The sequence below is a fragment of the Saccostrea echinata genome, unplaced genomic scaffold (assembly GCF_033153115.1).
Source record: "Saccostrea echinata isolate AGI-Se365-2 ecotype Australia unplaced genomic scaffold, CSIRO_AGI_Sech_v1 ptg000009l, whole genome shotgun sequence".
Classification (NCBI taxonomy): domain Eukaryota; kingdom Metazoa; phylum Mollusca; class Bivalvia; order Ostreida; family Ostreidae; genus Saccostrea; species Saccostrea echinata.
This window is the reverse complement of record NW_026889758.1, coordinates 48,844,828-48,870,683: the sequence shown is the minus strand read 5'-3', so window position 1 is coordinate 48,870,683 and position 25,856 is coordinate 48,844,828. Positions and strand designations below refer to the sequence as shown.

At 32.5% G+C, this 25,856-nt stretch overlaps 2 protein-coding genes across 2 annotated transcripts; one reads left to right on the top strand and one right to left on the bottom strand.

The window, feature by feature from the left end:
• The first annotated feature begins 1,924 nt into the window (after window positions 1-1,924).
• Window positions 1,925-11,653, top strand: LOC133182981 (GTP-binding protein 2-like). Its single transcript, XM_061317886.1, has 11 exons — window positions 1,925-2,150; window positions 2,997-3,023; window positions 3,316-3,500; window positions 5,342-5,453; window positions 6,011-6,208; window positions 6,685-6,859; window positions 8,106-8,322; window positions 8,493-8,628; window positions 8,755-8,985; window positions 9,254-9,424; window positions 10,561-11,653. Exons 1-11 carry the CDS (start codon window positions 2,082-2,084, stop codon window positions 10,843-10,845), a joined length of 1,806 nt encoding a protein of 601 aa, XP_061173870.1. The 5' UTR covers window positions 1,925-2,081; the 3' UTR covers window positions 10,846-11,653.
• Window positions 11,654-14,451: 2,798 nt separating this feature from the next.
• LOC133182987 (kinesin-like protein KIF6) lies at window positions 14,452-25,578 on the bottom strand. Its single transcript, XM_061317893.1, has 21 exons — window positions 25,420-25,578; window positions 24,993-25,102; window positions 24,385-24,459; window positions 24,224-24,266; window positions 23,909-24,013; window positions 23,710-23,819; window positions 22,391-22,520; window positions 21,661-21,779; window positions 21,480-21,567; window positions 21,074-21,217; window positions 20,746-20,936; window positions 20,418-20,523; window positions 20,068-20,233; window positions 19,594-19,800; window positions 18,899-19,057; window positions 18,585-18,635; window positions 18,420-18,498; window positions 16,065-16,200; window positions 15,192-15,499; window positions 14,879-14,967; window positions 14,452-14,581 (listed from the first exon to the last, which is right to left on the bottom strand). Exons 1-21 carry the CDS (start codon window positions 25,477-25,479, stop codon window positions 14,562-14,564), a joined length of 2,496 nt encoding a protein of 831 aa, XP_061173877.1. The 5' UTR covers window positions 25,480-25,578; the 3' UTR covers window positions 14,452-14,561.
• Between the last annotated feature and the right edge of the window lie 278 nt (window positions 25,579-25,856).

Genomic DNA, 25,856 nt, shown 5'->3' with positions numbered 1-25,856 from the left:
TGCAATTGTATTTGATGGATTAATTTAAGCAGTATGAGTATTTCAAAAACCATAACAAATACAGGCACAATACTGAAACCTGGATCCGCCCGCACTTTGACCCGCTACGTTACTGTTACTATGGATATGCTGGTATCAAAATTATGGAATGTAGTGTGAAATAGTCCAAATACATGTATATACGAACATGTATCAGTTTGAATGTAACTCAAAGAACTCAGAAAACAGTTGTTATTAAGGGAATCAAACTGTGCGTTTTCAATATTGTTAGATTTCAATTATCTGTTTTAATTAATTTGAATACATGTATTTCGTGAAATTCTCTGTATTTTTAAAATTTTTGTTTAAATCAGTTAACTAATGAGTTTACATGTATTAATCCTCTTGAAAATGGTTTTCACGTACATGCATTTTCAGATTGAAGGGGGGGGGGGGGTGAATTATGTGAGGTTTCTCATTTTTCCTCTGGATAGGTTTTATATGCTTACAGAAATATGCTCTATGTCTAACAAAATTTTATTAACTTCTTATTAGGAAATTAGATTATTTATTTACACTCAGAATATATAAGTACAGTATAACACAATGTATCCTGATCAAGATAAGATGTATGTTTCGTAGCAACTATCTTCCTTAAGCGTTGCTTCACAGTTATCTCTGAAAATCACGAATCACAAAAGGATCCTACCGAAAATAATTTTTTAAAAATATGAATTTTATTAAAAGGAAATGGAGGGTTAATGCTGCATGGCAGTACGTGTTAACAGGTTAAATTTTACAAGTACAGCGGTATACATTTATGTACAAATACAGCATCGAAATTTTTTTCAGGTAGCTCAACTTGCCAAATTGACAGTTGTGTATTTGGTCACATTTTTTCTTATCATATCGTCTACAGAAATTAATTATTTTCTTCTTAATTTCTTTCCTAATTTTGGGCAACCAAGTTTAGCATTCGGACAAGTCAAAGTCTAAGATCACTTGCCCGAAGGGCAAGTGGATCTGAAACTTAATGTCTATCCCTGCCCCCCTAAAAAAAATCTTTGACATCCCCCCCCCCCCACTGAAAAAAAGGAGAATTCTCCCAAATCAAAATTTTATTTGTTGAGATCTTAAAGCCCATAAACGGGGGGAACCTAACTCCCACCTACCCCCCACCCAAGATACTATGTGCTATAATGTTATGTTCTTGTAAGTGGAAGTCTACGACGACATATGTATCATTTCAATTTTGCAGAAAAAAATAAAATCGTTTGAACAATATTTTAATATGATGGCAAATCATATATAAACATTTTAATAAAGTAGGGCTCAAGTTATCTCCCTGGCGTACAGCTAATTTGATAGGGAATGAGGAAGTAAGGAGATTACCATACTTGACACATGCTTCACCTTTCATGTACATATCATTAATAATGTTATAAAATTTATTTCCAACATTATATTGTAGTAGTTTCAGTTTTAAACCATTATGAACAACACTGTCAAATGCCTCATGAAAATCTACAAAACAGACATAAAGTTTACTTTCTTTTGTATTACAATATTTATCGATTTAACATATATATATATATATATATATATATATATATATATATATATATATATATATATATATATATATATATATATATATATAGGCATATAGTAAATAATCTGAAAAAGATAACTTTTATCAAGCAGAGATAATATATTTTATGTCTCTGAGTCAAGATTACAATTATAGTGAGATAACATTTAGAAATGATGTACAAAAAACGATTCCAATAAATGCATATGCTTATGTGTATGTACAATAGGATTTTATATTTCTTTCGAAACTCTAGTTATTTCGTCATTCAGTTGCAATACATTAGATCTATATCCGTAAATTTTCCCAGGTTGGTTTCCATTTTAGAATTTTATTATTTATTATTATCCGGGGACTTGTAGTTAGATGATGCAATATGGCCGCCAAAATTAGCAACAGCTGATAGAGGTGATATAATGTTATCTAATTTAGGAACGTATTATTCAAATAGGAAGTGTGAGATGTATCTAATACCAAAACAACGGCATCATATACGATAAAGAACGATAGAATGGATGAAGTGATTGCTTCTGACAATGAAGACCCTGCAATGGAACTGCCTGCGGCACTTCCCCCAGAGGTAACTTGTTACCGTGTCAAACTATTGCTTTACGTCTCTAAACAGATCCTAAAGATCATAATTTTGTAATAATCGTATTATTGGAAGACTTTTTTTTTGCATTTTTTTAAATTTTGTATTTATAGTAGGTACTGTTGTTGATTTACAGTATATTGCAATTCGATTGTAATCTACGAAAATGCGATTTGACCTTGTCCCATTAATCACTGAAAGCGGGTTAACCGTTAAAGAGCTATAGTGCCATACAGCTTATAATTCTTATAATTCATTAGTTTAGTTGTCTTGCCAAATTACTTAACCAGCAAATTGCACAAAATTGAAATGAATATGTATGACGTGGCAGAAGATCTTGAATATTATGTTAATAATTAAATTTTAATTCTTATTAAAACCCCTTGATATAGATTACATAGTTATATACTAAATTTATATGGTATAAAATGTATAGCTAAAGTTAACTATTTAAAATAGCCCGATTAAGCTGTTTTAACATATTTGTCTTCTTAATTAAATATACAATCTATTTTACCATGAAGGAACAGTCACTATTTGGTGACATGAAAGTTTCTACTTTCTTATCTAAAATGCATTCCATAAATATATCACTTTTCAAAATGTGTCATCTTTTGTGCATTTGCTCTGAAAGTTTTTGGGTAATATAAAGCATTTGATTTGTGACCAAACTTTTACAGGGATGCATATATAAATAGTTGACCAATACCAAGAAAAATATCATTCATGGTTTCTATGAAATGGATCATTAATCAGAAATAATAATCTCTAAATTCTGTTTATATTTTTGAACATCTGATATGACCTGAGAAAATTTCTGCCTATTTCTTCCAGATTGAAGAAGGAAACATAGAGTATAAGGTATGTACTGTATGTTTCTTACCTATGTAATTAAAATTTAAAAATGCATTATTGATGTACCAATATGATTCTTGAATATTCAAACAACAATGTATTGTTTTATGAATATAGAATGTTTTAGAGTGTTTCTGTGTCACTTGGACTTATAAAGCATAATTTCTACATTATTAAGTGATAATAAATGGTATTTTAAAAGAATATGCATTAATGAAAAATGCTCAATTTTTCTTAAAACACTACTTCATATTTTAAAGCATCATAATTTATCACGACCTATTCATATTATGTTTAGTTAAAACTAGTGAACCCCTCTGAGTCTCGTGTGGAGCACCTTGTCACTCAGATGAAATGGCGGTTGGAGGAGGGAGAAGGGGAGGCCATTTATGAGATTGGGGTAGAGGACAATGGCCTACTGGTTGGGCTGACCAATGAAGAACTCACAGCATCATTGAATACACTCAACAGAATGGCTAGCAGGTCAGGGGGATGGATAAAACATCTATACTTATAAATTAATAAATTTTGCAAATAAACTCCGAAACGGGTGCACCAGAGTTCTTACTTACTCCTCTAACAATACACTAGATACAAGCTGATGTCCGTAAACTATATTTAGATTTCACTCGCATAGTAAGTATCGTACATAAAATTAAAAGTCTACTTTCATTTTCTATAAACAGCCATGAAATAGCAAAAACGTGAGTACGGTGGCGTTTCCGGTTGGCGGATCTAAGTTACTGGCAATTTTTAATGAAACTGATAACAAGCAATAGTTTATTTATTTCATAAACGTCATCACTGAACTATTCAATCAAAACTTGATTTAAATGATGTAAAAGAAATAAGTTGTGATAACCGATTAAAAAGGGAAATGTGCGAATTATTTTCGTCATTCACCGATCTTAATATTGACGGAAGCTTCTAGAACATCAGATATAGCATCGAGCCCGATGTTAAAAAGAAAAAAACGAGGCGATAATAGCTGTATGAACATAAAAAAATGCTTTGTGTGAATGGTCATTGAAGAAAATGGTAAACCATTGATAACACTATAAGTTGTTATATATCGAAAGGCTATTACATATACATGTATTTAATAGGTTTTCCTAATAAATTTATCGGTAAAATTAGTATATTTCCTTGCTGACTGAGAGCATCGTGGCAACGAACCCGAAGACAATTTGTACTGCGTAATAAAGTTGCTTACATGAAAAGAGAAAAATTAATAAATAAGGTATTGTTCAAATACAATTAAAGCTGTAAAATTCTGTGCTTTAATTAATACATTTCAGTTTTTTTTCTAAATACAGTATCAAATGCTCGGTCTATTCATAGGGCATTAAAAGCTGATTTTTACACATGTACTTGGGTCTTGGTTTATAAATATGTATGTACCTTATTGATATGTTAAAAGAGAGTAAAGTACATTTTTTACATATCAATAAGGTACACACATATTTATAAACCAAGACCCAAGTGCCATTGAATTTTTACTCCCCCCTCCCAAAAACAAAAATCATTTTATCAGTAAAATGTGCATATTCGCTGCTTTTATCCTTAACGGAAATGAAATAAAAGCATCTGAAAAGTTTTTACAAAAAGGAGTGTGGTGGGGGGGGGGGGGGGGGGGTGGAGACTGATGTACATCTACTTCATGCGGGATTTTGTACAAAGTATTTCTTCCTGCTATAAGCCTGTAGGACGTCAGTAGAAACTACAATACATTTTCTGTTGGTAGTGGTGTAAATTCAATTCCCCGCGCTTGCGCGGGATTTCATCTAGTTCTGTTCTATTTGTATTTGCTGCCCTCACACATGGACATATGTGCTGGGCTTAATCATGTTAATTGCCCCTTTTTGGTAGAGGGTCCTGTGTCCTTTCAGTTGTGAATTTCAAAGTGAAAGAAGGGGGAAGATTTGATACATTTATGCATTTTAATTTTCTATTGTGCAATAAACACAGCTTTATCCTCTACCCACATCAACATATACTCTCGAAATTCAAAATTGTAGATAAATAGCTTCAAAAATTCAATCCTCTTGACATCGTAGAATTTTTACCATAATTTTGGGAAAAGAATCAATTTTGAATTGGGACAGAGTCCTTTTACTGGACCAGCATTCACAAGATATTGAACCCTTGTGTGACAAAATATTTGCTTGAGCCCCCTCTAATAAAACTACTCTGTAGAAATGCACATGTATCTCATGAATTAAATAAAAGAAACCATGGAAGCCAAAATTTTTACAGAAATTGATCTTAGGGATTTGAAATGAAGAATTTTTGAAGAAATTATATAATATTTGAATGTTTTGCAGACTTGGAGCAACTACAAGTATACTAAGAGAGCGTATTGTAGAAACGGAAGGGGCAGAGTGTCAAAGGAAAGCTTTAGAAATCCTTGTTAGAAAGGTCCCTGAAAATCAGGAGGTAAGTCAAACGTGTACGTTGAAAATTAGAAAAAGGGGGGTGCTTATTAGGTCTGGCTGCTAGAAAACTTATCCTGTGTTACATGTACAGTATTAAAACAAAAACATACTTTTATAAACACATCCCCATTAAACATGCACTTTAAAAGTGGTACGTGTACATGCTTTTACATTCTGAAAAAAAAAGTGACAGCAAAGTACAGTACCATATTAACAATGCGTAAACAATGTAAACACTGTACATGTATTTAGAAATTAGATAAGTCATTCTTGGAATTCATTTATTAAATATCCTCAGTGGATAGTGGTAAACTCTAAATATTTGTAAAATTATATGGTAAGGCATATTAAAGGAAAAGGGTGCTTATTCTTTTAGCAAAGTGAAAAAGGTCCCGGGGGGGGGGGGGGGGGGGGGCACTTGGGCACTTACAGGGGCAGGGGTGCTAAAAGGATGAATACCATATACTCAAAATCAACTTTCTTTTCTCATTTTGGCATTTTATGGTTTCATGGAATATAAGTGGGTGAAATTCTGATTTTAAATCTTTTCATTTTTAGTTTATTGATCTGAAACTGGCAGTGCTAGGGAATGTGGATGCTGGAAAATCCACTTTGCTTGGTGTCCTCACCCAAGGAGAACTAGACAATGGGAGAGGACGTGCCAGACTGAATTTGTTCCGTCACCTGCATGAAATCCAGACAGGGAGAACTTCCTGTATAAGTCATGAAATCCTGGGATTCAACAGTCAAGGAGAGGTAGGGTGGTTACTTTGTCCTGCATTTTTTTGTCTGACATATCTATGAAAGTGATGAAATTTGTAGCTTGATATCTCAGGAGGAATCAAATTTTCCAATTTTTTAAAAATCTTTGGTTGGTTCTGTTAAAGAAAGATATTTAAAAGAAAATGAAAACAAGTTTCATATTTCAAAGATCTAATATATTGAATATATGTATCAACATTTTTAACTCTTGTTCAAATTAAATTTTACATGGTAAAATCAGGTATAAAAATTGCAGGGCTGAAATGATTAATCATGGTGCATTTGAATGGCAATGCACAGCATTTGATTCAATTTTCTGATCAATATCTAATTATGATTCTATTCATGTTTACATTTATTTCTGAAATCAAAAAATGATGAAAAAATGGCTTAAGAATTTTAAATAGAATTGAATCATGAGGTACCTGAATCGTTGCAGCTCTAAAGCAACAGTTGTCTTGCTTTGCTAGATTGTGAACTACAGTGACTCTAAAACAGTGGAGGAGATATGTGAACATTCCACCAAACTAATAACCCTCATAGATTTAGCCGGCCATCACAAGTACCTGAAGACTACTATATTTGGTCTGACTGGTTACTGTCCAGACTTTGCAATGCTTGTTGTGTCTGCCAACACAGGAATGGGTAAGATTCTAAAATAATTTATTAAATTATGAATTTTATATTTAATATATTGCACATATAGATAGGTACATTTATTATGGATTGCATACTTTGATATCATGTTTGTATTTCATTTAAAAAAAAACAACTTTTGTAATAAACTGATTTAATAACATTTAAATTAGGGATGTCAATTTTGTCAATAATTCATATTCGAATATTCAATGAAAGTATTCGAATATATTCGAATGTTCGATAAAATAAATAAAATTTGTTTTTTTTTTAAATATACATCATCCTACTCTCACGATTGGTTTACGTAGGTATACTTATATTGGAAGTAAAATGTATGAAGACTTTTGTAGTTGTACAATAAGAAATTCCATTTGATATATAATTTTAACAAATGAAACATATGTATTTATAGTAGCTCCAACTGAGGAATCAGTCGTCTTGCCAAAGGCAAGATATAGTAGTAACGGTATACTGTTCAGATTTCAATACGTGTAATAAATTACAATTATTTGCCTAATAAGAGATACGATTATAATCTTTGATATAATGTTTTTAAAATATAAACAAATATTTCCATAGACAATTTTCTTAGGTAATTAATTAATTTCCCGATAATGAATATAAATTTCAGGATTATATACAACCCAAGATATAATCATTTAATCTGAAATTGAGCCCTTTGCAGAATTAATTACAGTGGAGATTCATTTGAATGATCATTTAAATTTGTTTTGATAAGTATACTCTTCACGTCTTTTAGACATTCTAAGAAGGTTTTCATTTTGTTGTCCTCGATTCTAGACCCGATCGTATTTAAGTAATAAAAACTATGAAAGTACGTTTTGTATTATACATAAAGCATTATTGTACAATTCTTTAACACCTTACTCAAAACAAAATCCATGTAATTTAGTAATTCTATAAGATAAGAAAGAATGAAAGAAATCAGGCGATCAAAATTGATCGCTAGTATATTAGACAGGGATAATTCCAGCACTGCTCTAATCAAAATTATTTATGAAATCTGAAAAACACCGAATATTCGAATCTTAAATTCATATTCGAATATCAACTCATCGAATGAATATTCGAATGTTCGAATATTCGTTGCCATCCCTAATTTAAATGTATTTACTGGTAAAGGGAAGGCATTTGTACACTGTATTTACATATGATTTAACAAAAACAAAAAATTATTTAAACAAAAATGAAAAAAAAAAATCATAACTAACAAAAAAAATTCCTTTTTCAGCTGGCACTACCAGGGAGCATCTTGGTTTTGCCCTGGCCCTTGGAGTCCCTGTGTTTGTAGTGATCACTAAGATAGACATGTGCAGAAGATTTATGATCGAGAGAACTGTCTCACAACTGGAGAAAATACTCAAATCACCAGGTTGTAATCGGGTCCCTTTACGAATCAAATCTGAAGATGATGCCATGACTGCTGCAGCTAACTTTAATTCGGAAAGGTGAATTTGAATTTGCTTGTGAAAGGCTTCAAGTTTTTTTTTGTGTGTGTTTTTTTTTAAGGTTTAAAAACAGAACAATTTAGGACTTGTGAAATGAATGGGAGATAACTTTTTGGATGCTTTTCATTTACACAAAGTAACATAAAATATTGGATATTTTTCTTTTTCAGAATTACCCCTATATTTACAATTTCCAGTGTAACTGGGAAGAATACTGATCTGTTAACCAAGTTTCTAAATGTTTTGCCATCAATGAAGAATGTAACAGAGAGGGAGAAACTATCGCAAGATAACACTGAGTTCCAGGTAAGAAACAGATACAGAGGCAAAAGTAATTCTCAAATCTCTTTCAGAGTTCTGTGGATTTCTTTGCGATATGTTTTCCTTTTATTTATCACCACATTTTTTTTAATATGAAAAAAATTATTTTAGATTGACACACAGTTTACTGTGCCTGGTGTTGACAGTGTTCTAGGGGGCCACATTAGTCGGGGGTCCATAAAGGAGGGGGATAATCTCCACCTAGGTCCCCTGGAGGATGGTAGCTTCAAGGAGGTAAAGGTCAAAACTGTTCACAGGAATCGGGTGCCATGTCGTCTCATTCAGGCTGGGCAGGCAGCTACAGTAGCTCTGACAGAAAAACACCGAAATATTCTCAGGCGAGTGAGTAAAATTTCTCCTGAATATTTAACTTGCATTTAAAGATGTATGTATGGGTATATGTATGTTTTGAGGAAACAATAATCAGGTGCTTTTATTGATTGATCTTACCTTGCTTTTCTTGAAACCTCCAGTAATTTTTTTCACAACAGAAACTATGGAAATGTTTTGTTAGTTTGTTTCTGAATTAGTTTTATATGCAATAAATTTCATATTTAAAGTACACAAACTAAAGGTTCTCAGCAGTTTTGTGATGAATCTGTTTCTACAGGGAATGGTGCTGGTAAGCCCAGAGTCTACCTTCAACAACTTTGTATGTAGAACATTTGAGGCTAGTATTTACCTGCTTTATCACACCCATCAAATCAGCAGAGGATTTGAAACCACTGTACATGTAGGAAATGTTTGTCAGATCTGCAAAGTGGAAATTATCAAAGATAAGGTATGTATTTCCTTTAAACTCCTTATAGTCAATTCACAGGCACTTGATTCTGTAATATTTTTTTTTTACTCCATAGTATAATAATAACACAAGATAACTAACTCCAGATTACACTGAGTACCCTTCTGCCCAGAATTGCAGCCATTTATGGTTTCAGAGAAAAAGCAGTGGAAAACTGTAATATCATTCTCATCTGTATCTGCATAAACAACTTCCAAACTTTGCTCGCTGACTGAAAAACTGGCTTCACACTGCCAAACACAGTGTACTAGTCTCAGGCAGAAAGCAAAATATTTTAAATTCAGTGGGTTTAAAAACTTAATTTCAGTGTTAAATATTGCAATTAATGAATGTGATGTTTTTACTTTTTATTTTCAGTAAAAAAAAAATTCTAAAATATTTGCCCGATATAATTTTAGAAACAGCCTTTTAGCCAGTCAAATCCAAATACATTTAGATATTCTGCCAGAGGCTAGTACATAGCACTTGGTGGTGTGAACAAATTTTCCAGTATACAAGCAATGTTTGGATGTTTGTTTATAGAGATGAAAAGTAAAGAAAGATAAGCATGCCATGCATGTTTTTGTAGATACATGTACCGTATTTTGCCGAATGTGCATTTGGTGTAAAATAGGTGCCCCCTTTTGGGCCTGAAAATTGCGGGGAAAATGCAGTTCAGTATATTATGCACAGCAAAAAATTGACCAAGCAGTAATCTTGATCTTGGGGGTTTACACCATTTTATTTGGAGTTGGATACCTAGTGATATTATACTATGGGGTAAAAATTTATTACAAAAACAAGTGCCTATGAATCAATTACTGTATATTTATGCCCTGGTGAATTGAGCTTGCTTTTATGCTTCCTAATCCTTAAATTTTGACCATAACTGTTGTTGAAAGATGATCATCATGTGTCATGCCCATCGAAGATGTACATAGAAATTTACCTTTGACATTTTTCACCTTTTTTTCGCTTTTTGTTTTCACATCTTGATAAAGTATGAAGCAATATTAAGTAATCCATTTTTTTTGCTCTTCAATGTTAAGCAATTAACTGAATTATGTCATGCATTTTATTCTTTTTAAATAAATAAGTTAAGAAACATAATAAACATGTATTGTTTTTATTTGAAGGAATCTGTCAAAACCAATGAAAAAGCACATGTCACATTCCGATTCATGAAGCAGCCAGAGTTTATACGACCTGGGTCCAGACTCCTCTTCAGACAAGGCACAACCAAGGGTATGGGGGAGGTCATGAAGGTCCATGCTCTCAAAGAAGAAATCCAGAATGTGGCTCATTTGGACACAGGCCAGAATGATATTTCTGGTGCTTATGTCCAGGATACTGAGATGGATGAAATTCCTCAAACCAGACCTGTGGATAACATTGGTCGAGTAGACAGCCCACACAGATGAATTTCCTTGATTTAAACCTCAAACTTGATAATGTTTTTTTCCTTCTGAAGTTTGTGAAATTAGATGTAAAATATATATCATTTTCAATGTGCAACTGTTTAGTTATACAATGTATTTTAATTTTTAGTTCACTCCGAATTTAGGGATGAATTATGCAATGTTTTTGAATTTTATGTTTTCGTTATTTATTTTTACATCTGTCATTACTGCTGACTTAGTAGTACCCACCTTAAAACCAAAACATAAATGTTGTCATGGTAATTGTGGATTGTACCTATATGTAATCAGTTTGTTTATTTTTAAAGAGAATATTAAAAATTCTCTGTGCAATTTGTACTCAACATTTTTAATCATGTCACTAAAATTTTTATATAATTAATGTACCAGTGAACATTTTCATTTCTTTTTATATAACATTTTATCAATATTTTCCTCCCTTTACATGAACAAATTTAATTTTAAATGGCATATAATTTCTTGTTAGATGAATGGTGCTAAAATGCACTTTTCAATAATGTGTATCTTTATGAAATGTTACTACAACAGCAAAATCAGCATTTTGATTGTTCAGAAAATTGTGTATTGCATGATTATGTCACATACTAAGCATGTAGGTTGTTTAGATAGAGTTATTGGTGTAACTTTTATTTTTTTTTTTCCATTGTCAGATTTGTTAGTCTGAATTAGTTAGAGTTTTTGGTTTGTTTTCTTGTTTGTTCACTTAAACAAAAACACTGTTGCAGATACTGCATTGTTATGTTTGCTTGTTGCAGGTAAAATATCAAATAAAAATTTGGTATTAAAGAAATCTTATGTATCTTATTACTCAAATCAAACAAACAAAACCGTCACTGGATACAGTCAAACATCATTTGGTGCAGTTTAGGTATGATGTGTACCACATGTTCATGGATTGTTCAACTATTGGATACTATATATTGATTGTTACTCTCAGAGAGTTCATAATGTAGATATTCATATGTATTAGGGATGTCAACGAATAGTCGACTATTCGACTATCAGTCGAATGGACCGACGATCGAATAATGAAACGACATTCGAATAATATCATAATTAAATAAATGCAATAAAAGAGTGATGGAATTCTCATCACGAAATTGAGAAACCGTCTTTCCTCGGAGACAGTCGATAAGATAATTTTCCTCAACAAATAACGGTTGATTTTCCATGTACGTATAGAAAGTACAGTAATTATAAGTGCTTCACTACTGCCGCGTACTGCGGGAATTATTTATCAGTAACTGCCTGTGTTGTTTTTGTAATTAATTACCCACCAATTTACTAGGTTTTGTTTGTAAAATTATAAATTGGACTTGATCTTATACCATGTACCAATTATTTTTTGTTATTTTAAGATTGCTCAAGCGCAAGGAAGAACCATAACTGTGACTTGTTTTGACACTTCGATAATTACATGTATCAAAACAATTCGCTTACATTTTAAACTGTATAAGGACATTTGATAGCCAGGGCAAACAATAATCGAATAAGCAGTATCTAACTGTTTAACAATTTTACAGGCACTTGACGTGTGGATAATGTGAGATTAACCCCCCTCTCTCCCAATTTATTTCATAATAATCTTTAAAAAAAATATCTCCTGGCAATTTATTTCTTTGCTTACTTAGATAAAAACTGACTGCATGTACAAACTGATTTATGAATTCTATTGACGGGGAAATCATACTTTTTGGAGAATTAGGTTTTGAAATTCAAATAATCATGCTATCCACGCGTTACGTTGCATAAAATTTGATGTTACTTTTTAAATAGATTTAAGTAAAAGGGTTTCTGAATTATAAATAAATCATGTACCAGTGAAGTTTCAAATACAATTTTATTTTCAGGAAATGTTCTGAATATATTCGACTATCGTTCGAATAATGCAATCGAATAATCGACTAAGGAAAATAAATATTTTGACATCCCTAATATGTATTTACCTTTTAAATGTGGAAATTTGAGCATAAAGATGTATTGTCTGCATTCCACAATGATTCTCTGATTTAATATGATTCAACAGGTTAAAAACAAAACAAAACAAAAAAACTTTAAACATTTGAACCTTTTCAAATGACCTTGACATGTACGAGGGTTGTCCCAGAAATACGCGAACATTTTCAATAGCTTTTGATTCACTAATACTATTAAGTTAAAAATTGGCATACATCATGATCAACATTTTTTTAATAATGGATAAAAATTTCATCTCTATAAATAACACTTCTCTCTCAGGTAAATGAATCTTACAAATCAGTTGTCGGCGCAATATGACGACGTCAAAATGTAGCTCATGGCTTTGTGATTTTGTTCTGGAAATGTGCTTCTGATAAAATTTGTTGAAGCATAAATTCGGCACTATATTTGATTTTCTTTCATATACCAAGTTATACATCTCAAATACTAATGTTACCAAAAGATTGCTGAATTAATTCTTTTAATAGACAATTTCTCAATCCTGATAATAAACCTAACAGTTCGCATTGTTTAACGGTGGCTTCACTTAGGCCTGTGACGTCCAGCTCCTGACTTTCAGTTTGTCTTCATTTTTGTTGGTCTACAAAATGCCTCTTCTATCGAATAACCAGTCAAGCCATCCTCAAACCTCTTTAAATAGGGATAAACCTGTGTCCGAGATTTATGTTTCTGATTTTCCATCATTAACATCACTTTTATTGCATGGACAGGAGTCATATCCCACTCAACACAGTACTGCTTAATAATTTGGTGCTCCACATTATCGCCAAATGTCACCATTTTTGACAATATCTAATTAAAAGTGTTTTGGCATATAACATCATATATTTGTCATTAATGATGTAAAATTAATGAATTTTTATACATGAATACATCAGATCAAAGAGTGCTTATGGAGGTAAATTTTGTGACATTCTATAGCCTGGTAATAAAGAAAACTTCATTGACAATGTTACTTTTAAAAGTCAAAAATTCCCCTGTGCCGACCACCGATATTTAACACCCTTTAAATGCTGTTTTTATATACTTATGACATCACAAGCCTAAAATATTTTGTCAAAATACCAAAAATATCATTTTTCAACAACGTGCAAAAAATTATTAGTTTTGGTTGAATAGTTTCTGAAATACTTAAAAAGTTCCAAGTTTTTCTGGGACAAACCTCGTACATGTCAATTTTCTGATTATTTTTTAAGATAACATTCTCTTGTTACATAAGTCTACATTGTAGACCTCACAATATTTCTGATGGGCATGCCAAAAACAGTACAAGCAAGCTTGCAAGTGAAGTTGTACCTTGCAAGCAAGTTCTGTTATTCAAAAAGAATGATACACATATACATGTATATGTATTTTATTAAGTAGTTTATCCGTAATAAATATATTAAATAGAACACAATCACCATCTTTCAGAACAATAGACAACAGTGAAATATCATCTCACAAATTCATTCAAAAACATTACACTGAAGTTGGAGAGTTCATGAAAATCATTATTTACTGTTTGTACAACTTGAAGCAGTTCTAAGGGAAATAACTCTGGAGCAGAACTGTTAGTGAAAGCACCTGGTAGTACTGGGTGGAATTGAGATTAATGCCGAATTAGGCAGTTTGTGATTAATGCCTATTGGACGGTTTGTGTAGCAGTAACAGTTTCTGGCACTAGTAAGAATGCACTATAAATGTTTAATTTAATGGCCACATTTGTAGCAGGTAGGTCATCTCTGATCTAACTGAGCTGAAATAGAAAATAAAACATGCTAGTCTAAAAGGAAAATTTAATACGCATACCCAAGGCCCAATTTCCTTAAAAAAAAGCTTATCTTTATAAAAGACAACATAATTTTATAGAAAGTTTGATTTCACTTCACCTGAAGAAGCTCAAATTTGATTCAAATACATGTGTATACAGTGCCCAATTTTTAACAAAAAGAAGCCCTCATAAAAAAAAATGGTTTTATAGAAATTTTGAATTCATGTTGTTTAAAGTTTACAATCTTATCTTTTAAAAAATACCATTATTCAGTTGTTATACCTTTTCTGAGAATATTTTGCCTGGCTTTGATGAAGGCCATAATATCTGCATCTGCTTTTGGGTCTCCAGTCATTGGAATATTATTTTTCCTGGGAAAAGAACATATCTAACTGTTAACTGGTAGAACTGTAAATCATGTGACTTTGCATGATGTTATTTTCAGAAGGCAAACAATCATACATCATTTTATGGATCTCCAACCTATTTTAAGTCTCCTCCACAAAGAAATGGAAAATATTATATCTGTATCAACATACATGTGATTACAACAGCTTAAAAATTTAATAAAACAGAAACAAATTTTATAACATACTTTGTTCTGTATCCATTAACTGCAGCACTGTCCTCACCCCCACTGCTGTTGCCATTGTGGGTGGGAGGGAGGGGTCTCAGGTTATTAAAACTGTTAGTGATACTACTGGACACTTTCTGTCTGCGACCAGATGATGGGTGCTGGTGACTCAAATCTTTTTCTGATGAGGACGAAGTTAAATGTGCCCTCTCTTGATTTGCAGAATTTGCCACATATGTCCTCTCAGGATTGATAGAATATGTGCCTTCTCTTCTGTTTTTGGGAGTGGGTGTCCTCCATGCTGATCTTCCAGTGGTAGAATTAGGTTCCTAAAACAAATCAAATTCTTTAAATCTTTTATCTAGTTTCATGACTTATATTTCATTGATATTGGTTTTTCTGATCACTGTGCAAAAGTATTTCCTATGGTTGAAAATTTCAATGATTTGATATTGATTTTTTTATTTCTGCTATTTTATAAGTAATGTACTGTAAAAGCAGAAATATTTGTTGGGGATTAAATTTCGTTTATTTCATTGTTAACAATTATCAACCATTGGGTTACTTTTGAAACAACAAAGTTTAATGCCCATGAAACCTTTTTAGATGACAAATCAATGAAAATTTGTGCTTCTTCAATATTAAAGATACATGTTTAGAAATTTTTCATAATTATTTCCCTTAAATTTTGGTTCACCTCTAAAATACTGCATTGAATTTTCAAAACAGAGAAGGCAAAAGAGAGGAAAAAAACTTAAGTAATCCACAGGCCTTTAGCAGCAGTAATTGTCAAACATTTTTTCTTCAAACAATATTTATTATCAACCCTTCCTTGCCTCTAAAAATGCAACTTTTATGATAAGATCAGAGCTATCTAATGATTTCATACTGTACCTGGTTCAGAGCAGCTTGTTCAGCAAACCAGATTTCAAAGTCCTTCATCAACTTCACCTTGGACTTTTCCAACAGATGCTGAAGATGTTCTATTTCTGTCTTAAGTGTTCTTAATCTACTGAAATTTTCTTTATACCTAAAACAACCATAAAAAAAATCATATCAACAGACAGACAATTATACATCATACAGGCACAGATCCAGGAATTTTTTCCAGGGGGGGGGGGGGGGGGCAAGGGGGTGGTCTAGCCAAGTCAAAAAAAATAATTTCTAACCCAAAAAATTCCTTGACAAGCAAGTAAGCAAAAAAAAAAAAAAAAAAAACCAAAAAAACCCTTCCCAAACATATTAAATCCAGAGAATTTCTACACCTAGTTTGTGGTGGGTTTGGTGGGTTCCATGTTTTCTAGGGGGGGTGGGGGGTGGGGTTTCCAAAGTCATTTTTTCTTTCCTTCAGATATACATTTAGTAACTCTACAAATTCCAGGGGGGGGGGGGGTCCCCAACTCCTCTCTAGATCCGTGCATGATGTATATTCTGTTGGATTTAAGTGAGGTTCAAATTCCTTTGGCAATAAATTATTATTTATGCTTCCTACTAATTGGTTTTTGTTTTAGCTCCTTTCAGTTGTAGATTAAAACAAGAGGCCCAAGGGCCTTAACGGTCACCTGAGTATAAAACAACAATTTAGAGGATCCATAGAGTATAAAATAAATTGATATCTGAAGCTTTGTTGCCCAAAAGCAAGAGAAATAGGATGATCATGAACAATGAAATAATTAGTCTAGTATTGAGTAACAGCTCATAAATTAAGCTCTAATCTGTCCCCCATTTAGATTTGTTTCCTGTAAGTTTCATTTTCTATTATGGCCCAACCCTAGCCCCTGGGGTCATAATTTGAACATCTTGAATTTACACTACCTGAAGATGCTTTTGTATTAAAATGACTAATCATGGCATTTTTGTTCTTGAGATGAAGATTTTTAATGATCTTTCCTATATATTCCTAACCAAAACTTTGATCACCTATTGTGTCCCCTCCCTACCGCTGGGGGTCATGATTTAAACAAATTTGAATCTACATTACCCGAGGATATGACAAATCATGGCTTTGCTATTCTTGAGAAGAAGATTGTAAAAGATCTTTTCTATGTATTCATATGTAAATCTATACATAAGTCCATTGTGTCCCAACCCTATCCCTGGGTCATGATTTGAACAAACTTGAAGCTATACTACCTGAGGATGTTTCCATGTAAATATAATCAATAATGGTTTTGCTGTTCTTGAGAAAAGAATTTTTTTCAAGATTTTTCCTATGTATTCCGATGTAAAACTTTGCCCATCCATTGTGGCCCCACTCTACACCCTGGGATCATGATTTGAACAAATCAGAATCTACACTACCTGCAAATGTTCCCATATAAGCTTCATCTTTCTTGACCCAGTGGTTCTGGAGAAGATTTTTAAAGATTTTTCAAATGTATTTCCATGTAAAAATTTGATCGTCCATTGTGGCCCCACCCTACCCCAGGGGTCATGATTTGAACAAACTTGAATCTACACTGCCTGAGGATGTTTCCACATAAGTTTCATCTTTCTTGGCCCAGTGGTTCTGAAGAAGAAGATTTTTAAAAGATGCCATTAATTTTTAACTAAATTGTTATTATCTCCCCTTGGAAGTAGGTGTAGCCCTTCATTTGAACAAAATTGAATCCCCCTCATCCAAAGATACTTCCTGGCAAGTTTGGTTAAAATTGGCCCAGTGGTTCTTGAGAAGAAGTTGAAAATGTGAAAAGTTTACCCACGATGCACAACCGCACAATGACGGACGAAAACAGATAGCAATAGGTCACCTGAGTGACTCAGGTGACCTAAATTTAGCTTTATCAAGTGCAGTCTTTTTTTTATTTATGCATTAGAACAAAACTGCATGTCAAAAGTAATTTTTGAAGGAAGAAATTTCAGTGTTTTTCCTTTAGAAAGTGATGGACCAGATAATTTTATACTTTTCCTGCCAGTAACTTTGAACTTTCCTAAATGACCTTGCATCAAGATCATGACACACTCTTAGATCATCTTTGTGGCAAGTGTGAACTTCCAGTGTGTCTCCATTACAAAATATGGCCTGGACACAATAGCATGAACAGATAGACAAACAGATAGACATACAAACAAGGGAACCACAAAGCAGAGCATCCCCTCACAAAAGAACACATTGATCCTAATATAAATTATTACTTGTGTAACTTCTGTAATGTACCCACACACAAGCGCTAAGGGACAAAAAAAAGCCTCAAAAATACAAAGGTGGCCACAAACAAAATCAAAGTAAAAGCCATGTTCAGTGTGTACCTAAGTTTTTCTTCCTCCATTTCATCTCTAAGTTCTTGCTCAACCTCATCAATTTCTTGGTCAGTTCCATCAACAAGGCCTGGAAAAAAAGAAACTCATTACAAATTCTCATATTATAGAATATTATTTTATTCCAAAATTAAAGTAAAGGAAATTTTGTCTGACCTTGCATGGCTAATTGCATTCTGTGTTGTTCAATTTGGCCTTTAACATGATCTGTAAAAGTAATGATGAATAAATTCACTTTGTTTTTATGCCATTTATATCATTTGGATTAAAAGATTTATTTATTTTTCTCTCACATAGCATCATAAAATCCAAATTACAAGTATATTACATATGTGATTATAATGTACCAGTTAAATAAAATAATGTAATTTATGCAACAAACTCTGTCACAGATTCTGTATCAGTCCCCTATACACATGTATATACTTATTGCAGCTTGTTTTATTTGATGGGGTTTAATATCCGCTTACTGATTTTCTGCCTTGACTTGTTGACTGCCTCCCCCAGAGATTTGGCCTCTGTGTACCTCTGCTTCAGGTTCAGTTTGTTCTCCTCTATTGTGGGGTTATTGTAATAGTCCCTCCTAAAAATCTCAAAGGCCTCCTGTCTGCCTACTGACATGTCTCCCACTGTAATAAAATCAACTTTCTGAATGATACGATGTATTTTTTTTCTTCCACTTTTCTTTCCCATGCAGTCTTGATAATTCTATTTGAATCAACTAAATAAAATATGCAGATATACATGATATATGTACATGTACCTCAGCATCTCAAACTCAGTGTGGGACTGACAAAAAGATTTCAAGATACTAGTATCCAAATACTGTAAACCAAATATTATATGCATCATCTTTATTTCGCAAATGGCCAGTTAAGAACTAATCTGGCACAATTATTTTTTTGCAAGCATGGAGTCATCTTATCTATTGAAAAACTGATGAGCAACTAGTTCCCGATGATAAATATCCACAAGCATTGGCTGCTTGCGAATCTCGCTGAGATTTATTGCACACATTTTTATACTTGGTTTCAGTATTCTAGAAAGTCATGCACTAACTTTGACATGTCCAAGGTATCTGACATTGGCATCTGAGATGCAAAAGTTCAACTATGTGATACTTGTAATTTGTTAAATGGTTCCAGACAGTGTCCAGTATACTTACAGATTTTCTTTTTTGTCCTTTCCTCACTCTGAGACATCTTCCGGGACTTCTCTGGACTCAGCTGATTTCTGCTGTTGGAACGACTATTTGCCATACTCGACTCGCTCGCTGAGGAAGACTGTCGAGGAAGCTGGCCAAAACTCTCCAACTCAGAAATAGCATCCTGGGCTCTCTTCTTCTCTTTCTTTAACATATTGACTAAAATGTCTGTTGGTTGATTAAGGCAAAATGTAAATCTGTATATTTAAATAAAAATACATGGAACTTTTGACACAGTTCTGAAAGCACACGTATGGAATTTCATTATTCGTATACCAAAAGATTTTCAAGAACAGGTATCTCCAAAGTCAGTCTCTTCCTCGATGCATTTTTTTGTTATTGACAGGGAAACTTCTCTCTTCCAATTCTGCTTGAGAAAGTACGGTTTTTATTCACAACATCTGTCAATGTTTTAACTTTTTTTATAAAGGATACTGATCTCATTGTCCCTCTGCTGTACCAGTTCCTTCAGCCTATTGTTCTCTGTATCACTGTATGGTCCTGTGTCAGGGGGTTCAGGAGGGGGACCAACGTTCTCTATCCGAGAACTTCTGGGTGTCCTTTCTACCTCTTTGACCTTTGGCTTGTCAAGAACTAATTTCTGCAAAGCATTTGAGATAACTGAGAAAGATGATACTGATTTATAAAACATGTAAAATGTAGTAAAGATGAGTTTTTCAATTTACACTAAAACCAGCTTTGGCATTAGTAATAAGTTTTTTTTTTTTTTTTTTTTTGGGGGGGGGGGGGGTTTGCTTTATAATTGAGCAAGCAGAACTGATTACTTTTAATATGGAAAAACAAGCTTGTATTTTTCTCATGTCAGCACCAATAGATAAAATAGCATCAGGGTCTGTGTCTGTGACATAGGCTGATACTGCCTCTCTGCATCTACAAATAGAAATCAAATGATTTAAAACATTGTGTACATCCAAAAAGCTTGTAAAATACCCGAAATATCACATTTTCCACTTTGATCAGCTGAACATGTATATATTATACAAGCTATGCCTGTAGTCCTTCTTCTAAGTAGCAAAAATGTGATAAACTTTCATCTGACAGAAATCATGGATTAATTTTAGGGGTATTTTGAATTTCTGAATTTATTTATACCTGTCCAGTTCCTCATCAGTCAGTGCATCTGTCCTCTGTTCCCCGGTTGCCAAGGCAAGCTCTTCCTTCAGAGTTTGAACTTCTCTTTTCAGTCTTTGTATCATTAGCTTTGGATCAAGCTCCTCATTAACCATGACATCATTCTTAATCATTGCTACTCTCTGTGCAAAACGACATGTGGAGATAGATTCCTGAAAGAGAATAAAAGAGGACATTTTTTTCTGTATGATATATGTTCAATGAATTCCTAGGAGACCACAATAAGTGTGACACCTTATCCACTCCATACATATAAAAATAAATTCTGAAGATTAAGAAATATGCTCACATCTATATTGCGTTTTTCCACAGAACATGTTGCTATCATGGTTGTCATACAGTTACCCCCCAGACTATCCCGTAAGACTGACGTCATCATTGAGTTTCTATAAGGAATGTGCTGTCGGTTTTTATCTGCCAGGGAAGTAATCACCTACAAACAAAAACTACAGATTAAATGAGTGTTTATCATTTAAAAAAAATAATGAATACAAATTATGTCAGCACTTCTACATCTATGATGTATATGTTGTATCATGCTCTCCATCCAATTTGATCATGGGAACTAGATACTTTAAAAAATGCAAGTTTCTGCACAAAATATCTAAGAGTAGTAATAAATTTTATTATCAAATTTCTTAAGCTTTTGAAGACAATTTTCTTTATAAAATAGATCCTCAAGAATATTATTGTACCTGCTCTAAGAAATGAAGAGATAGATTAATGTACTTGGCTTCTGTCAACAACACACCGTTGACTCCAGTTTTGTGCACTCTCTCAGATCTAACAAAACAAAAAATAACCAATGAATTAAGACATGAACTAAAAGAGAGATTACAAAGAGTAACAGAAGGCAAAAAGTGCTGAAATAAATACCCAGCTAAATCCACCAAGTGGAGTTTAGACCTCCGTATGGTGGCTGATCCACTTTCTCTTGATGTGACGTGGATGGTAAATACACAATGTGATCGGGTGGAGGCCTGGTTCATTGGTGTCTGAAAACAAAAGAAATGAACATCTGTAAAGGCTTTAATATTTTTAATCATTTTTAAACATATTCACAAGAGTTTCACTGAAGACTATAAAACTTCAGTAAACTGGTATGAACTGTCAAAATTGCTCCTGTTTACTACCTTTCATACAGTCTAGTACCATAAATCTAATTTTAAACAATGAACATTATGTTAGACAATCATGAAAGATAACTTTTTTTTTCTTTTTTTTTGTGAAATTCAAAGGACCAACACATTTTTCAAAAAAAAAAAAAAAAAAAAAAAAAAGAAGAAGAAGAAGAAGACACAGGAATTTCAATTCATCTATAAGTAGTAGTGATTTACATGATTGACTTTGATCAAATCAAAATTGCCTTGCTACAAAGGTGAAGCACAAAGTGTTAAAAACTTCGGGAATAATAATAATAAAAAAAAAAGATTCCAGAGACAGAGTAATTTTTTTTTATTGTGTAGTGCAACAGCTTTATTTTTGCTAAAAATCTAATTTTTAATCCATTGAAAATAATACTGTATTTTATGCTGTTCGTAGAAATAGACTGATCAATAGTTAGAATTTTTTAGCATTATATATAAATCTTAATTGATGCACTGACCTCAGCAATCATCCTGTTTGTGTCTCCTAAAAATAGAAGATTGAGAGCTTCCTCCTCATTGGCTGCAGCATGGACAGATAAATTCTTTAAGTGAATATTTTGATCTGAGTCTTCCATTAATGCCACCTTCCTATAAAGAGTAAATGATCTCCATTTTCTATGCAGTATGACTCTTCAGTTGTTTGGAAGCATAAAAAATGTTATCTTTGCAAGCTAAGGCTTTTTTGGTCTGCTTTAATTCCCACAAACCTTTGGCAGATTACACCACCTCTAAATTGTTTCAGATAATTCATTCCTTAGTTGAGTAATCTGCCAAGATCTGCTAGGAGAATACCGACAAAAATTTTTCATCAAATGAATTTCTGTATATATACATATATGTGCAAAATATTCTATCATCAAAGAATATTAACTGGGGAAACTCCAACTATGTTACAATCATGTTACTTCACATACATTTCATCTTCTAAAACACTTTTAAAAAAATAATAATTCATAACATACATGTTAAATCCGAAGTTGGCAAAATATCTGACTTTTGATCAATAAACATGACCCTGGTCTAATATGAACCCAGATTTTGTGAAAAGTTTACCTATTATTCCCTATCAGTTATGATCAAGGTAAAAGTACTGGACAGACAAACAAACATACAATCCAGAACTAATTATGAGGGTTAATTCAAAAGTAATATCAAAACTGCTATCAAATCTTTAATAATCGAAAGTTTTTATCAAAACTTTATATACTAATACCTCGTTCAACCTAATTTGACTTTTACCCTAAAATTTCATTCAGATACATGTATATGCAATACTTTATAAAATATTAAAATAAACACACACGTCTATCGCTGCATGGCAAAAATGTACCGATGTCGTTATGACATTTCTCTTCGACACTCATTTTGAATCTGCATGATGATACATAAGATTTACACAAAAAAGAATGAATTTAGAAATAACATTCGGACAACTCAAAATTAGACAGTTTATAGCAAAATGGCAGTAAAGATTATTGTATGAACTGAAAATGAGTGCTGAAGAGTAACATGATGATGCTGGTAACATTCTTGCCATGCAACGAAAACCTAATGTTGTGTTTATCTTAATATTTTAAAAATTATTATTATAATATAATCCATTGATATTTTAAGGCAAAAATTAAAATAGATAGGGGTATTAGTGTGTCAATTTTTGTTGTTAAAATCTGGTCATTAAAGATTTTAAAGCAGTTGTGACCGTTACTTTTGTATCAACCCTCGTATGATATGCTCACAGTCTTCAATCTTTGGTGAATAATAATGAAAATTGACTTACGGCAAGTCCTCCAATTTGGCTGCCTCATGCTTGGGATCTAGTAAATCATATCCACCTTCATTATAAATCTCTAAGTAGGAAACATGGAGTGTATATGTTCTTTCTGAATCCTGCAAAAATCAAATTACATTTTTTTGCTTAATCAAGTCATAATGTCTTACATGAAAAGAATTTTTTCATCTTGCACCTGAACACAGACCTGTTCAAACATTTCATAGAGATATGAGAGAGTTCGTGGAATGATTCCTCTGTCACTATATCTCTCCGCTCCTCCCGTGATGGTAAAAGTCTTCCCACTACCAGTCTGAAGAAAAAATGTGACAAGGGGAATAACTCTTTATTAACAGTCTCATAGTTTGAAATAGGATTTTTAAGATTTCTTAGATTTCAAAAGTTATTTATTTATATATATTTATCTATTTCTTTTTTAATTTCATACTTTTAATGGATGGTAAGCGTAACTGAATATTATTTTTAGCATTTGAAAAATAATCCTGAAGTAATGGTATCAAACCTGTCCATAGGCAAAAATGGTTCCATTATAGCCTTCCAGTATGCTGAAAATATACATGAACATGACAAATCAAGAACAAGGGGTAGAAGAATGAACATGGTTTATGACACATTTTTATTTCTAAAATCATTTCAGAGGGGGAAAAAGTGCTTTGTACATACTTGTCGGCAACAGGTTTTGCTACATGTTCAAAAATTTCATCTTGTTTGGCTTGCTGATCAAAGACTCTTTCAAATCTGAGGAAAAACAAAACACTGAGCATAAGCAGAATCATATGATATATTGTACATTTCAATAAATTCTTTAAATTGCCATTACCAAGTTAATACCAACCAGTCAATGCAGTGTTTTCCCTTTATTTCAAAGTAAAGGGTTAGAGATCGATTATAACAGGCTAAGGGTTGATGTTTATGAACAAAATCTCTGTGGACCTTAAAACAATTATTTTTTAATTTTTTTATTTCTATGTGGCATTTTTATCAACTGAAACAGTCAATTTAGTCAGTAGCCAGTTCTTATGGAAAACACTCCAATGACAAACATTCAACAACAACAACAAAAATGTATTCTTTGCCAAGAAAAATTTTCGGATCAAATTGAAAAATATATTAATCCAGATTACTTTTGATTAAAAAAAAAATATTTGAATTTTTCATTCAGTATGAGCCAAAGAAGCTTTACATGTTATTGCTTGATTCACAAAGCAGTCTTGTTTTTGAGGAGGAAATCATTTTTAACATTTCAACATTACTTTGACTTGATAACTGACCTGAACTTGTAGGTCTCTTTTTTATTGTTAACAAAGCCATCTTTCATATCTCTTGGCACACATAATGTCAAACGAGGGATCGCTTCATCATCTTCGTCAACGTCATAAAGCTATAGAATTCAAAAAGATTGAGAATTCTTTTAAGTATCCTTTGAAACTTAGTAAATAAACACTGATTAGGTAGGAATTGGTTGTTATTATTTTATAATCATGTAATATATAATAATTAATGTTTTTTTTTTTACCTTGTACAGTTGTAAACAAAGCATTTTCTTTCTAGACAATGCAAATTGAATACACCTTCTAATTCATGTTTTGTTCTGTCCTGTTCTTTTCTGTTTTATTAGTATCAAGGATAAAGCAACCAAATTTCAGATTTGTTCTGAACTAAAAATCTGTTTCTATTTACAAAGCTGTAACAACTCACCCCTGCCCTAGATTTTGTGGGCTTCACACGAGCAAAGATTTTAATGGTTTGTTTCACCATGGCATAAGCTTGGTATTTACACCATGATCAGAATATTAGTCAATCTCTTCTGTTTCTGATACGCAAGATCTGATTCAGCAAGTTGGTCGCCATTGATAAACAAAGTGGAATCTAGAAAAAACACTAAAATTAAAACCCAATTTGAAATACAGTTCCGGAATTAGTTAAGAATTCCCCCACCAAAAAATAATCTGTGCTCAAATCACATGATAAAGCTATTTCAACTTTTTAAGAATTATTTTATTTTTCTCATACTTGCATACAATATAAATCCAGATTAGATCTGTATATTGAATTATATTGCAATTACTTTTTTTTGTCACATATTTTTTTAAAATGTACCACATATTAAAAAAAAAAGAAGAAAATTAACAATA

Excerpts from the sequence above, each read along its gene's own strand:
- LOC133182981 (XM_061317886.1), top strand. The coding sequence starts at position 2,082 with ATGGATGAAGTGATTGCTTCTGACAATGAAGACCCTGCAATGGAACTG. Across the intron at positions 3,501-5,341 it reads CTCAACAGAATGGCTAGCAG|ACTTGGAGCAACTACAAGTA; the intron begins GTCAGGGGGATG and ends AATGTTTTGCAG. Across the intron at positions 5,454-6,010 it reads AGGTCCCTGAAAATCAGGAG|TTTATTGATCTGAAACTGGC; the intron begins GTAAGTCAAACG and ends TTTCATTTTTAG.
- LOC133182987 (XM_061317893.1), bottom strand. The coding sequence starts at position 25,479 with ATGGTGAAACAAACCATTAAAATCTTTGCTCGTGTGAAGCCCACAAAA. Across the intron at positions 21,780-22,390 it reads CAAACAGGATGATTGCTGAG|ACACCAATGAACCAGGCCTC; the intron begins GTCAGTGCATCA and ends TTTTGTTTTCAG. Across the intron at positions 19,058-19,593 it reads AAGGACAAAAAAGAAAATCT|TGGGAGACATGTCAGTAGGC; the intron begins GTAAGTATACTG and ends ATTTTATTACAG.